The following is a 14,694-nucleotide window of genomic DNA, read 5'->3' as shown; positions in this document are numbered from 1 at the left end:
AATTACTTGATGTCATCTAGTATTTCATAGGTCCCACTGAAAGTAAATGTTCGATACGAGGTTATTAGTAAAGTCGTCGAGATGTTTTAACAATTCTAATGTCTACAGTTACTTGTAAGTCTGTACGTTATAAAATTGTTGGTACCGTATTTAAAAAATAAATATTAATTATCAAAAGTAATATTAATATTCGTTATTTTTTAAAAATAATTTATAGTTAACCGGAAGACAAACGCCGTTCAGGACCTACGGGCCAAGGGACAGTCTCAGGTAGACAGTTTCTATGGGGCGTAGGCCTCCCAAAAGGTAATGATAGCTATTTTTGAAACATGATATTTTTTATTTTAAATTTTTTAAAAAAAATTTATTTAAAATTTTAAAAATTTTAAGGATATTTAAAAAAAAAATATCAATTATTTCTACCTACAAAGTGAATAGTTATTTATTTATTTAATTTGATTTAATTTATTTTAGTTGTGAAGTGAAAAAAAAAAAGAAGAATTAACTTGAAGAAATAGTTAGCCCTCTGTGAAGCTGTGTGTCATCCATCGCCCCGTGTTGATTTTCTTCTCTATGGTATCATCAATGATCATAAATTTGTTTTCTCTTTGAATTCATGTATTCATAGCTCACTCACATGAAAGATTTCTCCGCCAAATATGCAGTCAGGTGATATCCCGGTGTACCCTTCCATGCCGGCCAAGGCTCCCTTGCCTGTTTCTATGCCTCTACCCGGGACTGTGTTGGTTTCCAAGCCCGGACATGCCGTCACCGGCAAACGCCGCCGTGAGGACGATCCGATCGTCCCCTATTCGGAGGCCGTAGATGTGTTGGCACCCAAGAGACAGGCGAAGGCCCATGACGTGCTTTTTAGAATCGTTGTGCCCTCGAAGCAGATCGGGAAGGTTATTGGCAAAGTCGGTTGCCGAATTCAGAAGGTTCGTGAGGAGACCAAAGCTACAATCAAAATTGCAGATGCAGTCGCGGTATGGTTTTGTATTTGATTTTGAGTGCTTCGGTTTAGGGTTTTCGTTTTGTAATTTGTATATTTTTGTTGCTTTTTCTCCTTCGTTCGGCTATCGGGGAAGTGTTGAAGTCAAGCTTTATGTGTGTTTCACTATGTTGAATTTTAGTGGTTTTTTTTTCTTCTCTTAACTCTTTTGCTGGTTGTGTTGTATGCCAAATGGTCGTCGAATGGATGAAAATTTGGGGTTCTCTGATGTTTCAGCGGTACGAAGAACGTGTTATCATTATAAGTTCAAAGGACAAAGAGAATACGGTTACTGATGCGGAGAAAGCACTCCAGCAAATTGCAGCACTGATATTAAAGGTAATTCATGGCTAATTGCTGAACTTTGCTGTAGAGATGATATATTTATTTTCCTATGTAGCTGCCCGAAGTTGGGGTCTAGGGCTTTTGCATGTGTTGATCTTATTTGCTAATCATAAAGATGGTGCATTTTGGATTATGATATGTTTCCTTTGTTCCCTGTCAATAAAGATTTTTTCCGATTATGATTCATAATCTACTTAATCACCCAAACTTCAAAAGTTGGATGTCAAGACTGAACCCCTTGGATATAAGGTAGAGAATGTGAGTTTAAAAAGTTGGATGTCATGACTGAACCCCTTGTCAAGTGGCCATTTTTTCTATTTCATGGAATTTTGCCTTGAGAGATGAGAGATTTTTAGGAACACATAAAAGTTTTGGGAGGAGGTTTGGAGTGTGGAAAATTTAAATGTGTCTCGTTGGGTGTTTTTGTTTCAAACAGTTCTGTCATATACTTTTTTTTTTGTTCTCGTCATTTTGCGTTATATTTTGTTTTTCTTTTTTGCTCGTTCGTTTGGAATTTCTTTTTTCTAGGCCTTCCTTTTGTACTTTCATTTGTCTTAATAGAAGTTAGTTTTTGTTTATATGTCTATGTCTATATCTATATTATTAAAAGAAAACATATTCCTTATCCACAATGGTTGGAAACTAAACTTCAAGAATTTTGTCTTCGCTCCATTGACATGTATAATGGGGCAGTGATAATGATTGATGGAAGTAACGGGCGGTAATGACTTAAGAAAATATTGTGTTATAGACGACAATTCAAAATTTTCAATTAGAGAATCTAGTCCATATTGACTGCCTAAAAAATTATGATCAATAAGCCACAAGTTAGATGAAAATAAAAAGACAACACGAAGTTATTGATTTTCAAGGCAAGGCTAGGCAAGGCAAGTAACAGCTCTTCCATCATGTGATTGGTTTTTTCTTTCTTTATTTCTTTCTTTTTTAAGTAACTATGTGCTTTTGAGCTAGCTTGCATCATCCACCTTGAAAAATCATACCTATCCCTATAACATTTGATGTTAGGAATTTGTAGTATATTTGACAACTCAGAACTTAGATAGGCAGCCATCAGCATTTTAACCTACAAGTATGGATTGCTAACTTTCTCAAATAACCTGTCCATATTTGATCAATTACATTAGTCTCTTTCTTGAAGTTCTGATGTTCTCGTGATAGGATTATAGCTTCTGTCATTTGTTTTAGATCATTTTTGTGAATTTTGTATTTCCTGCTTTTGTTTTTATTTATTTATTTAATTATACTTTCAGTTATATTTTTACAGGAAGATGGTACAAGCATTGAGGAGCTAAAAGTTGGAACAGGGCATGTGGCTGCCAATACTATAAGGCTCCTTATTGCAGGATCTCAAGCAGGTTCTTTGATTGGTGCCTCAGGTCAAAATATTGAGAAATTAAGGAATTCTTCTGGTGCGTCAGTTACAATCCTTGCCCCAAATCAGTTACCTCTTTGTGCGTCTGCTCATGAATCTGACCGAGTGGTGCAGGTGAACTTTTCTACATTGTTGTCAGATGTTAGAACATAGATATTTTACCGTTCTTTCTGCCTTCCGATCATGTTCATCACTTTTTGTTTGTATCGTAATGAATGACCAGTGTTCCAGCTATTATTGATGCTATGTGATTTTAAAATTGAGCGAGATATTTTAGTAGCTGTCAATTGCAATTAGTGAGGCGAAAACAATCTCTTGGTTTTACTCTGGCCCCATAGGTAGACTTCCACTTTTTTGGGTACTCTTTAGGTATTGTCTTACTTGATTGACAGAAAACCCATAGGCAGACTTCCACTTTTTTGGGTACTCTAGCCCCCCAAATCGCTTTTAACAGAGTAACATCAACGGTCGCTTGATGATCATAAAGTTCAGGAGCTAAGGAGTTGAGAAAACTGTTTGTCAATGTTAAGGATCCACGATTTGGATCCCTTCACATTCGATGGGCACTTTGCTCAAGGAGGCCATGGAGCTCAATGCATTCTAAAGTTTCTTCATCAGTCCAATTCCTTCTTAAAGGAACAATCCAATCATTGGAAGAGGAGGAACAACATTGGGTCAATAAAACTATCTTTAGACCATGCAACATTAGAAATTTGAGGAAAAGATGATTTAAGGGCCTGTTCATTCACATCCACTTATCTACCCAAAATCGGATCTTGTAGCCCTTGCCATAGTTGATTTGAGAAGCAGTTCCATTTGGGATTTTTAAGATTGGCATTAGAAGATGAAGTTACACTGTTTCTTTCTAGGTTTGGATATTCTATTGCTGCTTGCTTGGGAAGGTGACCCTTGGAAGTAGTTAGGGAATTGAAATTGGTCGTAGAAATGAAAAGGTTGCTAGAAATTTTCTGCCAGCCTTATTCTTCAAGATACATTTCTCGTTAATAATTTTAAATTTACATACTATGAATCATTTAATTTCAATTATTTTAATAATTCTTAAACGTGCACATAATTATTTACCGAATAGATCATCTATTGAATTTTATGCAAATGTTGTGAAATTGTCATTCCCCTTCTCTCACATTGGTAGGTTACTTTTCTTGATGTCTTGATCTCACATTACACTCATTTAATCTCACTTTTTGAGGCATCCAAGATCATGTTATTAAGAGCTGGCACTGACGATCGACTTTGTTTTGTCTGGAACTCAGATATCAGGGGATGTTCCTGCAGTTTTGAAGGCTCTTGAGGAGATAGGCAATCAGCTAAGGTCTGGTATTGAATATTGTTTCAGAGTTTACCTGATTCATGTGCACTTCTGAAACTGTTACTTAAACTACACTCATTTTCTGGTCACAAGATGATTGCAGTAGATGTTTCTTGAGATAAGTCAAATCTCGGTGTTTTTTTTTTTTTTTGGGGGTAGTGATTTGGGCTTTAATTTTCAGGGTGAATCCTCCTCGGCAAGTCATTTCTGTTAGCCCAACATATAATTATAATGCAGTACATCCGCCACAGTCATATATGGATCCAACCTCAGGTTATTCACTGGTTTCTGCATCAAATAATTTCTTTCTGATTCTGTCTTTTGTATCTGAAGTTTTAATATTTTTTCTTCTAACCACATCATCTTTAGGAAAATCAATCTTGCAGTTAATTATGTAACCTTTGAAATGTTGATATCGGAGACGTTGGTGGGTGGTTTGATTGGGATTGGTGGCTTCAACATATCAAGAATCAGAAATGAATCTGGCGCTACAATCAAGGTCAGCAAACCATGCAGATTTAATTTCAATATGAAAGGTCTTGAAATTCTGTTCCTAAAACTTATATCCTTACACTATTCTTTACAGGTTTGTGGTGGAAGAGGTGAACAAAATTACAGGCAATTACAATTTGGTGGAAGTGCTGAACAGGCATGACCTTTTCTCTTATTTTAAGGTTTCATGAACTAGCACTAATTCGTGCGATGGGAAGGAGGGTGATCTTGAATTATTAAAACTGTTAGATTCTAAGACTTGGTATACTAATTATATTATTTTTATTTTAATATAATGTAGGCTGGGTATATGATTTTTTATGAGAAAAATAAATTTAGGTTCGTATAATATATATATGTATATATATATTAGCTTCCATACATAGATATCCGTACTAATGTTTCTATACACCTTGCTTTTTTGTTGTTTGGGTTTTATTTCTGTAAAAAATTTAACAGCTGAAAGTAGCAATTTTAAAAACTTACACTCAGGAAACATGCAAATAGAAGGAATGAATTGGACATCAAAAGAATCTACCTGTAAGTTGTTTAAGTCAAAATCATTTATACCAAAAACGTATTCCTTCGAAATTTAAGGTCTAAAACTCGAGTATCGAGTAATGACGTATATTTGTCACTGATTACCGAAACATATGATTTAGGAGATGCCAGAAGTTTACTAACCTCTACTTTTGGAGATAGGTGACAGAAGTAGAGTAGCCTTATAATATCTTTCTAGAGTGTTTTTTTAATACAATTCTTCGTTTGTATTTGTATTAATTTCTGGTGAAGGATCTTCATGTTGAATTGTTTGGACGGTTTACAGGTAGCATTGGCTAAGCAGAGGGTTGATGAATATATTTATTCTCAGTTGATGCGACAAGCTGGTGTTCAACCGACAGCGTAAGTTTTTCTTGAACTCTCTCTCTCTCTCTCTGAAATAACTTTCCTTTAGTGAAGCCATAGTCTAAGTTCTATGGTTTTATCCCACAAGAAAAATTAAAATTGAATTAAAAGTTTCATACAAATCGAACTTTTATGTTCCTAACAGAAAATTCAAGACGCTAAGTTGTTCTCAGTTATGCTCTTTAACAGAGGCAAAGAATGACTAATACTTAAATTTCCACCAATTCTTGAAATAAACGGTAAAATGAATGGTAAGACTTTGTCAAGCCATTCAATATTTAATATTTAGAATCATGGACATAGAGGGTGAGCTCGTGATGATTTTTGGAAAGATAAGATGTTTTTAGTCCTTTCGGATTCACAAACTTAGGAAATAGAAATGTCCTAATCACACTAAACTTGAAAGTGCTTTTTTTCAAAAGCTTTTAAATGGTTTTCGAAATTTTTGGCTAAATTATCGAACTTTCGACAATAACTTTAGATTTCCATAAGAAGTTCAAAAGTAAAATCTTTTCTTGAACTTTCAAAAATTTTATTAATATCTTGGCTTCTAAAGAAATCATATTTTCAAAAATACCTCCAAATTTTTAAAAGTAGCGTTACTATCCTTATCTTTAAAGTTTATAGATAGTATAGGAATGAGAACTCTTTTATCTTCACTCCACATATCATCTCCCTTCTCCATTTCATCTCTCTATGGTCCAATCCTCTCTCATTTCTCATTTTTTTTTTTCTTTCTTTTTTTTTTTCTTAAATATCAAAATTTGGAGAGGTTCTCTAATTTTTTTTAGCCTTCTCAAATATAAATATAGAAAGGTATTAAATTTCTATGACATCAGAACTCTATTTCTTGTTGCAATTTGAGGCTATTCTTTAATGTATTGTTTCATATGCTCTATTTTATGAACTTCAACGCATTCTGTGGAAGAAAAATTATCTTCTTTTTACGTTTTAAGGTGAGTTCCTCTCAAATGTTTCTGTGATTTCAACCATGACAGTCATAAGTGTTTCACAAATTGAATGAGAAGTTGTCTTATAAATATGATTGTGCTTTGTTTCAAACTGTGCTAGATAGTTTCAAATGTTTCAACTTAGTACCCTACAATTTGGAACAATCTTGGCATCTTTGCATTCATCAAATATTTGACCATTTTCATGTGTCATGATTCCTTTTGATATCCGTTCATTTCCTCTATTAGTAGTTTTGAAAGAACCCACGACAAGTATGACCATTGCTGGCTTTTGACAATGCCAAATATTTAAAAGTTTAGGGATTAAATTGAAACTTTTAGAACCATCAGAACTAACAACGTATTAGAGGGGCTAGAACGATAATTAAGCCAAATATTATCGGGTTCTTTTGCTGCGAACGAACAAGAAATTTGAGTGTGTTAGCTCATATGGTACATCATTGTTGTTCAGTCTGCAGATGTGGTAAATCTCAAACATGGAGGAATTATTACTTTATAATGCCAACATCTGTGCATGGGAATCTCTGAAGAACAGCTCCTACAAACATCAATCTGATGACTGAGTGGTGGAGATGTGAGTACAGTTGATGAAGTGAAATAATGGTTATTTTTTTTTATAATTATTTTATTTTTAAGTGTGACATATTGTAATTGTGGAAAATAGTTGTCTGAATATTTTCTATTCTAACAGCTTAAAGGTTTCTATAGCTATAAAAAGGCTGATGGGAAAAGTTTGGCCTTCAGCTCTGAGTCTTCGATCTTGATCATTTGATCCGCCAATGCTAACTTTTTCTTATATGAACATGTGAGGATACAAGTTTTTTTACAAAAGTTGTGGCTTGTTAATCTTTTGATCTGACTTCCTGGCTTAAGTTAGATGTTTTTTTCTTAATACCTTTTTTATTAGCTTTATTTATGTAGTTTTGATTTGTTTTGTAGTAGATTTATGGGCTTATTTTTGTTTTGTAATTAGTTTTGCTTTTAATTGAGACATTTATTACACATTTATATGATTTTGTTAATATCAAAATTATTAAATTTTTAATCAATCTAATGGGTAATAAAAAAATATATTTTTTTATAATATAAGAGAGTGGGGGAATGAGATGACAAAAGGCGAGCTGATATGCTTTGGTCTAGGAAAAAACTCGGTTTTACAACCAACTTAGTGGTAAGTTGGTTGCTGATCGATGATAGCTCAACTATTAAAGCATTATCTTCTGTATCAATTTAAAGGAAAATGCTACTAACTCATTTTGTGTTTTAACTCAACTCATTAAGATAGTTGAAATATTTTCATGATCATGTTACTATTAGTTGACTTGTGATATCGACTGACAATTTTTTTTGCAGCGAACTCTATCACTTAGACAACGGGCAATTAGTCAAGTCAATTTGTATTTGCATCACCTACGGGGCAATTAGGAGTAGTATATAATGGAGAGAACTGACAAAAAAAAAAAAAAAAAAAAAAAAAAAAAAAAAAAAAAAAAAAAAAAAAAAAAAAAAAAAAAAAAAGATTGGAGAATTGATGGAAGATGTAAATTGGAGAAAAATAAATTGGTTAATTTTCAACGAAACGGTTGCAATAATGAGTCTTTGAATAATTGAAATCAGCATAAAAACTTTACCTTTGTCTTCAACTCTCCCTTTGTTCACCAACCACATTTTTTCCCCTCAAATCTCCAAATCCCAATTCCCAAGCTCTACACCAACCTCATCAATGGCTTCTTCAGCTTCCTCCCCTTTGACCGAACCCCGTCTTCCTCACTCTCCGCTTCCACCTACTCCTTCGTCTCACCAACGCAAGTCCTGCGCACAATTCCTCTCTAAATCTCTCTTCTTCTGCATTCTCCTCCTCCTCCTCCCTCTCTTCCCTTCCGAAGCGCCGGATTTCGTCAACCAGACTTTGCTCTCCAAATTCTGGGAGCTTTTTCACCTCTTGTTCGTCGGCATTGCTGTTTCGTATGGTCTCTTTAGCAGAAGGAGCATCCAGGTCAGTGTAGACGAACCTCGATTCTCCAATTTTGAAAACTCACAGTCGTATTTGTCTAAGATGTTTCACGTCGCTCCGATTTTTGAAAATGTTGACGATTTGAGTGCTTCTGATGAGAGGAAATTAAGTGAAGTTTTGTACATTAAGCTGAATTCTGGATCCGTGAATGAGTTTGGAGATTTCAATGCTCCGTCTCGCGAACAGGAAAAACTTCATTACTCCATTCTCAAAAAAAGGTATGAAAATTCTCATGAATTGATTGATACTGATAATGTCGGTCATGCTTGTAAATCGAGATATACTCGGGATGGATCTGTAGTTTTAGTTGCTGAAACGAATCGTAGTTCAAGTGAATGGATGGAATCAGAAGCCATTGTTGATTATAAACCTCTAGGTTTGCCTGTTAGGAGTCTGAGGTCGAATCTTACCGAACCCGATCTGAGGCCGAATCTTACTGAACCCGATGATGTCGAATTGGATAGTGGTGATGAATCTTGCTTGAGTTCTAAAAGTTCTTCCAGTGGCTATGAGAATGATTATGAAAGAATAAGTGAATTTGGTGATAATTGTTGTACGAATTTAGAGGAGAAGTTTGATGAAGCTGTTATTTCATCATTGTCCCCATTTCAATTGCGTGAGAAATTTGGAAAAAAGGTTACGAAAGATAGAGGAGCTGGAAATGCTGTTCTTCACCCTTCCCATTTTAGACCTCCCTCCATTGATGAAGCTCAATTTGAATCACATAAAAAACCTAGGCCTCTTCGTTCTACTCTGTCTCAGCCACCACCACAAACTAGTTCCTTCTCTCTGCCATTGTCATCAACGACAAGAACGCATCGTAAAATGTCTTCGCTCGGAGATATTTCCTCTAAGTTATTGCATTCTCAACAATACAATATGAGATCTCTGTCTGAAAACAGTAGAGGGGGCTCTGAAGACCCTCTGATTGAGCTAGAAAATTCATCTGATTTCAATGGATCCATAGTAAGTTCCCCACATTTAGACCAGAGTTTTGCAAGTATTCCAAAAACCTTATCCCGGGGAAAATCCGTTAGAACAGTTAGAGCAAATGCAGTAACAATGGAGGAAACAATCAGCCAAGAGATCAAAAACCAAGTTGAGAATGATAACAATACGAGACATGGGCGGCCTAGTATTGTTAACCCGAATGCTCGTAATCCAAATCATTTGTCGAAGACGACATTCTTGGGGATTGAGAAGCAGAAGGAAGACACTGAGAGTCAACTCACAGATGATGGTAAAGACCAGTCTGAGAGGGAGGATGAAACTATTTTTGGAAATTCAGATGAAGAAGCTGCTTCGAGTATGGCGGGAGATTCGGAATCGGGGGCGCACGAGGTCGACAAGAAAGCTGGCGAGTTCATAGCCAAGTTTAGGGAGCAAATACATCTTCAGAGGATGGCTTCAGCAGATAAAAGATTGAGAGGAGGATGGGGGTCATTCAGCAGCGCAAGCAGCAGCCATTTCAGTTGATTCACCAAGGCTTTTACTCTTAAAATGGCCTTCTAAGCCCTTTATACATTCAAGGTTAAATATGTAATTTGGACGGTACGATATTATCATTTTTTTGTTTTTTTTTAAAATATATTGAAAGTTGCGATCCCAGTTCCTATCTCTCTGTTCGAAAAGATAATTGGTATCTTATGCATTGAGTTATGTTAGTATTGAAAGAATATTTGTATTGACACTCTTCAGTAACATTCCAAACCCACTGGTAGCAAATATTGTCATTTTTGAATTTTTTTTTCGAACTGCTACTCAAAATTTTTAAAATGGATCTACTAAGAAGAAATTTTCAGACTTCCGTTCCTAAATTTTTAAATTAAAATAGATTAAATTTTCCTTCCGAAAATGATAATATAAAGGCATATTATATCTAGAATATTTATTAATTCTTAAATTATTTTTCTAATTTTAGATAAAAATATTACTTCTTAAAAGTATATATATATATATATTGGATCAAAATTTATTTTTATTTTTATTTATTTATATCAAATTATTATTTGAAACAATCACGGTGTAGCGGCATTCTTCAGTAATCTTCTATTCTAAAGCCTCGAAGGATCAAATCTATCTCATAGATTGTTTTCATTCTGAATTCTGGGCTACCGAAGACCAAATTTCTGTGATTTCGGTGATTTTCCTTCACATCTTGAAATGGACAAGGTTGCAGAGGAGGTCGATCGGGTCAAAAATGAGTGGAACGACGCTTTCCATCAGACTCTCGACCGGATTAAGGCAATCGAATCATACAAGAAACAAAGTGGATCAACGGACACGAATTCTCTCCCGAGATTGAATGCTTTGGCTCAAGATGGTTTGAATCTGCTGTCGTCGTTGGAATTCAAGCTCGATCTTCTTGTGCCTCAACTGCTCTCTGATTCTGAAGTCGAGGCTGCTCAATCTCTGCTCGAATCTTGGAAAAACCAATCCCACAAGTAACGAATCTAACTCCTACTTTCTGATTCCTGCGGAAGAGGAGTGGGATTACTGGAATCGCTCCTTTCTGTAATTCTTCGGCTATGAAAGTGATCGGTAATTGTCAACTTCGTTGTAATGAGTTTTGTTTTTGCAACTTCGTGTGTATTTGTTTCAGTTTGCGGTCGAGTCTGAGAAATGCCAATATGCAAGCAAAAGCCAACATGAGAAAAGCAGCTCAAGAGGAGGTGATTAATTCGAACTGGTTTTGTTAAATTGTGATGAACAGTTTCTGATTAGCCCTAGTTTTCTTAATGATCAAATGCGGTATTTCTCCATGATTTCCTAAATGTGAAGATTTATATAAGATTCCATTACTTCTTCAAAGTGAAAATTTACAGTGTGCTCAGAATTTTGGTGAATTTGCAGAGAGAACAACTTCTTGGTGGAGGAGAAGAGTCCACAATTCGCAGACGGAATTTACAGTATGTTGTCAAAACTTGAACGTTTTCAGAAGTTTTATCTAATTGTTTCTTAAAACAACTCTAATAGAACTGTCGTATTAAACTTCATTGTTTCTCTCCTTTTGCAGAACTAAGGCTGGTATGACATCTGCTGCAGAAAGCATCACCGAGAGCCTTCGCCGAACCCGTCAGCTTATGGTTCAGGTCTGTTTCTGGTGTTTTCTGTTCTATTTACTTTGATCTTGATTGAATTTTAAATTTTCTTTCTTTTAACAATGGAATGTTCTTGTATATCTTATTATCTGTAGGAGGTGGAAAGAACTGCAAGCACAATTGAGACTTTTGGTATGTTTATGAAAATCTGCGTATGTCATTCGTGTTCCGTTTCGAGTCGATTAGTCAGTTTTACTTTGTTCAGTGTGTTCAATTATATCTTGATGGTAGAGATTACAAAGCAAATGAACTTGTAAGAATATGATGTAAACCATGTATAGCAGTGACAGCCATGATCATATCTTAAGCTAAGCAATAAAAAGGAAATTCTACAGTTGTAGATTTTATTCATTCCCTCAGTTGACAAACTGGAAACTAAGACATAATTTAGTGTTTATTTATGTATGAAGATCTTTGTTTAGCATTTGATGTGAGTAATAACCATCTCATCTAGTGATCTAGAACTAGATTAGTCATCTTGATCCGAGGGAAATGATAAGGAAATGAATGAGGCAATTTGAATCTGTAGTCTTTTCAGTCATTTGTTACGTGGACTCGACCATCTGAAACCCAGATTAAATCCGAATGTTCTGCTGTTTGCTTAGTCTAGGACTAGTTATGTAAGCATAGTTTAGAAATTTATGATGTGTATGCAAGCGAAATTATGACCATGATGTCTTGAATTCAATGTCTGATAATTTAGGAATGCATTCATTTGTCATATAGCTGCAAAGGATTCCCCTTCTTGTCTACCTACAGTTCAGAGATTCTCGCAGTATGAGATCGAACTACTTTTTGTTACTTTTCTTTGGGTGATGAAAAGCCTTAGCTTTCATTCAAATAAGTATAGGTACAAAGACAAGAGCATACAAAAACATAGGCTCAGGGAAGGGATGAACTACAAAATATTGGTTCCCATTACCAAGAAAAAAAAAGGAAATGGATAGAGTTCGAGTCATAACAACTCAAAGCAAAGAATCGAAATATATACCAAGCTCCAAATCCTTTTCCAGGACTCCTCAAATACTAAGCTAGATCTTGCTTTCCTTTCAAGCCCAATGAAGCAAATAGCGGTAAGGATTATGCCTTGCCGAAGAGTTGTCGTCTATCACGTAATGGGGATTCATAAGAACCTCTTCCATTATAGCACGACGAGGATTATCGTATGTAGAGCACCAAAACAGGGGATTTAAAAGATAGTCCTCAATGATGCGACATTTTTAAGCTGTCATGAGTTCTTATTTTAGACTGGATTTTTTTTTTTTTAAATCATATGATCAAGCACCAGTAGATGGGTCAACAAGTAGAGCTTACTTTACATGTTTATTTGGCTTTTACAGACGAATCGACTGGAGTGTTAAAGAAGGCTGAGAGTGAATATAAGGGACACCGCTCGTTGTTAACACGAACCAGAAACTTACTTTCCACAATGCAACGGCAAGATGTAATGGACAGGTAAATAGATGATTACTTGCCACCTCTCTAAGTAAAAGTTCTTTCATAGGTTAAATTACAAATCAAGTTTATTTTAACTATGATGATTATATCGATTTAGTCCATACTTTTAAAAAGCTTTAATTATTTTCTGAATTTTGAATTTCGATTCTATATCGTCTTTATTGTTAACAGTGTTGGTTAAGTAGTGATGTAACATGTCTGAGTAGAGACAGATGTTGTTCTGTACAACATGATGGATATATAGAAGAAATTGACTATAAAATAGAATGATAATCTAGAAAATATGATTTGATACATTGCTTCAAATAGAGATTAGCGCCACTATATTTTTATCCAAATGTCTATGTCTCTCTATTTCTCTTACTATAGCCAACATTTACATTCAGATAAAAGTCTAAATAGTAAGAACTATAAGTGAAACTTTAGATGCTATATTGACATATTCATCGAAGTTTTAAAACTAAATTTGTTATTCAACCTCCTTATATGATAAAAAAATCTTAAAATGACAGGATCATTCTGGCAGTCGGATTTTTCTTTTTCTCTCTTGCTGTTCTTTATGTCGTCTCGAAACGTATTGGGCTACTGAAGTTGCAGAGGATGGCCACTGCTGCCATCAAAGCTGGGATGGTCAAGCAAGCAAACCACATTCCTAGAGATGGTGGTAGGAATCCAGTTCAAGCCAACGAGGATTTAATTCACAGAGTTGCAGATCCGCAGGAACGACGTGTTTGGGATGAACTTTGAAGCATTGTATACATTGGGATAAGGGATATGGTCAAATTGCATATCTCCAGAGTTATATCCTTTTCTGGCCACAGTTTTGAAGTATAACATTTCGACCATGGTTTCCTGTGTAGTAAAATTCCGAGTTCAGTCTGAAAATTATTTAAACAGTGTACTTGTGTGGGAAAAACTACCCATTAACGAAGACACCTTTTTGGCTGTGTTAGACAACATTAGTACGAGAGTAAATATTCTTTGTGTAAGAACTTTAAGCCGGCTATTTTCTTCTCCTCTCTATAACAACTCATTTGAAACATAAATCTTTTGGATTCACACAGAGTAATGAAGGTTATTTCAATCCCGGCTTTTGTGTTGGGAAGTATGCTTTTGCGTCTACTGATAATGAAGTTCCAAGACTAGTGGGTTTCCCCATTGATGAATTCATACTAATGGTAAGGGTATGGATGCAGTCCGACAGGCTAACAAGTCTAGTACCTTTGCTACAAGGTCCCAATTTGCTCCTTTAGAGTCATTGATTGGTTTACATTTGGCTCTTGGTAGAGGTAGTTGCACCATGATTATTAAGAGGTGCTTGTGAGTTTGGTTTACAATTCTTGAACCAATCACCTCTTTATAATCATCCAGTTCTTGAACCAATATATATATATATTTACATTATGATTGGTTCGTTTGGTTTACATTAGGGTTTTATTGTCAGCAAGTTGAACTCAAAAGCAAACTCAAGCTTAAGGTAGGTTGATGCTGCTCAAAGTTTAAGTTGACGTTGAAAAGCTTGAACTAAGACTCAACATAGAATCTCAAACAAGAGACATTGTCCGTGATCCTAAAATACGAAGCTTTCCTTTTCAAACGTAGTTTAAGTTCGCATGTCATGAATCTTTTAAGGAGGTTTTGTTCATACTTTCTTGTGGAATGGATCAAATTTCAAATGAGGAATTAGTTTTCC

At 35.2% G+C, this 14,694-nt stretch overlaps 3 protein-coding genes across 4 annotated transcripts; all 3 read left to right on the top strand.

Moving 5' to 3' along the window:
- The first annotated feature begins 500 nt into the window (after positions 1-500).
- On the top strand, positions 501-7,184 carry LOC111498149 (poly(rC)-binding protein 4-like). Of its 2 annotated transcripts, XM_023149269.1 has the most exons (10): positions 501-576; positions 666-986; positions 1,229-1,330; positions 2,622-2,843; positions 4,004-4,062; positions 4,241-4,332; positions 4,446-4,558; positions 4,646-4,708; positions 5,378-5,454; positions 6,880-7,184. In XM_023149269.1, the coding sequence occupies exons 1-10, from the start codon at positions 574-576 to the stop codon at positions 6,893-6,895; spliced, it is 1,068 nt and encodes a 355-aa protein (XP_023005037.1). In that variant the 5' UTR covers positions 501-573; the 3' UTR covers positions 6,896-7,184. The 2 variants fall into 2 exon arrangements, with proteins under 2 accessions (XP_023005037.1, XP_023005036.1); XM_023149268.1 differs by lacking the exon at positions 501-576 and having other exon boundaries at positions 583-986.
- Positions 7,185-8,151: 967 nt separating this feature from the next.
- Positions 8,152-9,918, top strand: LOC111498067. The gene has a single exon (XM_023149119.1). The coding sequence runs from the start codon at positions 8,152-8,154 to the stop codon at positions 9,916-9,918; it is 1,767 nt and encodes a 588-aa protein (XP_023004887.1).
- Positions 9,919-10,451: 533 nt separating this feature from the next.
- LOC111498164 lies at positions 10,452-14,022 on the top strand. Its single transcript, XM_023149289.1, has 7 exons — positions 10,452-10,886; positions 11,045-11,114; positions 11,296-11,351; positions 11,459-11,534; positions 11,639-11,675; positions 12,884-12,998; positions 13,514-14,022. Exons 1-7 carry the CDS (start codon positions 10,606-10,608, stop codon positions 13,746-13,748), a joined length of 870 nt encoding a protein of 289 aa, XP_023005057.1. The 5' UTR covers positions 10,452-10,605; the 3' UTR covers positions 13,749-14,022.
- The last annotated feature ends 672 nt before the right edge of the window (positions 14,023-14,694 follow it).

The sequence above is a fragment of the Cucurbita maxima genome, unplaced genomic scaffold (assembly GCF_002738345.1).
Source record: "Cucurbita maxima cultivar Rimu unplaced genomic scaffold, Cmax_1.0 Cma_Scf00024, whole genome shotgun sequence".
NCBI lineage: Eukaryota > Viridiplantae > Streptophyta > Magnoliopsida > Cucurbitales > Cucurbitaceae > Cucurbita > Cucurbita maxima.
Note: the sequence above shows the minus strand (reverse complement) of the source record. Positions and strands in the feature narration are given on the sequence as shown.

Excerpts from the sequence above, each read along its gene's own strand:
- LOC111498149 (XM_023149268.1), top strand. The coding sequence starts at position 660 with ATGCAGTCAGGTGATATCCCGGTGTACCCTTCCATGCCGGCCAAGGCT. Across the intron at positions 4,063-4,240 it reads GAGATAGGCAATCAGCTAAG|GGTGAATCCTCCTCGGCAAG; the intron begins GTCTGGTATTGA and ends TTTAATTTTCAG. Across the intron at positions 4,559-4,645 it reads AATCTGGCGCTACAATCAAG|GTTTGTGGTGGAAGAGGTGA; the intron begins GTCAGCAAACCA and ends TATTCTTTACAG.
- LOC111498067 (XM_023149119.1), top strand. The coding sequence starts at position 8,152 with ATGGCTTCTTCAGCTTCCTCCCCTTTGACCGAACCCCGTCTTCCTCAC.
- LOC111498164 (XM_023149289.1), top strand. The coding sequence starts at position 10,606 with ATGGACAAGGTTGCAGAGGAGGTCGATCGGGTCAAAAATGAGTGGAAC. Across the intron at positions 11,535-11,638 it reads CCCGTCAGCTTATGGTTCAG|GAGGTGGAAAGAACTGCAAG; the intron begins GTCTGTTTCTGG and ends TATTATCTGTAG. Across the intron at positions 12,999-13,513 it reads CGGCAAGATGTAATGGACAG|GATCATTCTGGCAGTCGGAT; the intron begins GTAAATAGATGA and ends TTAAAATGACAG.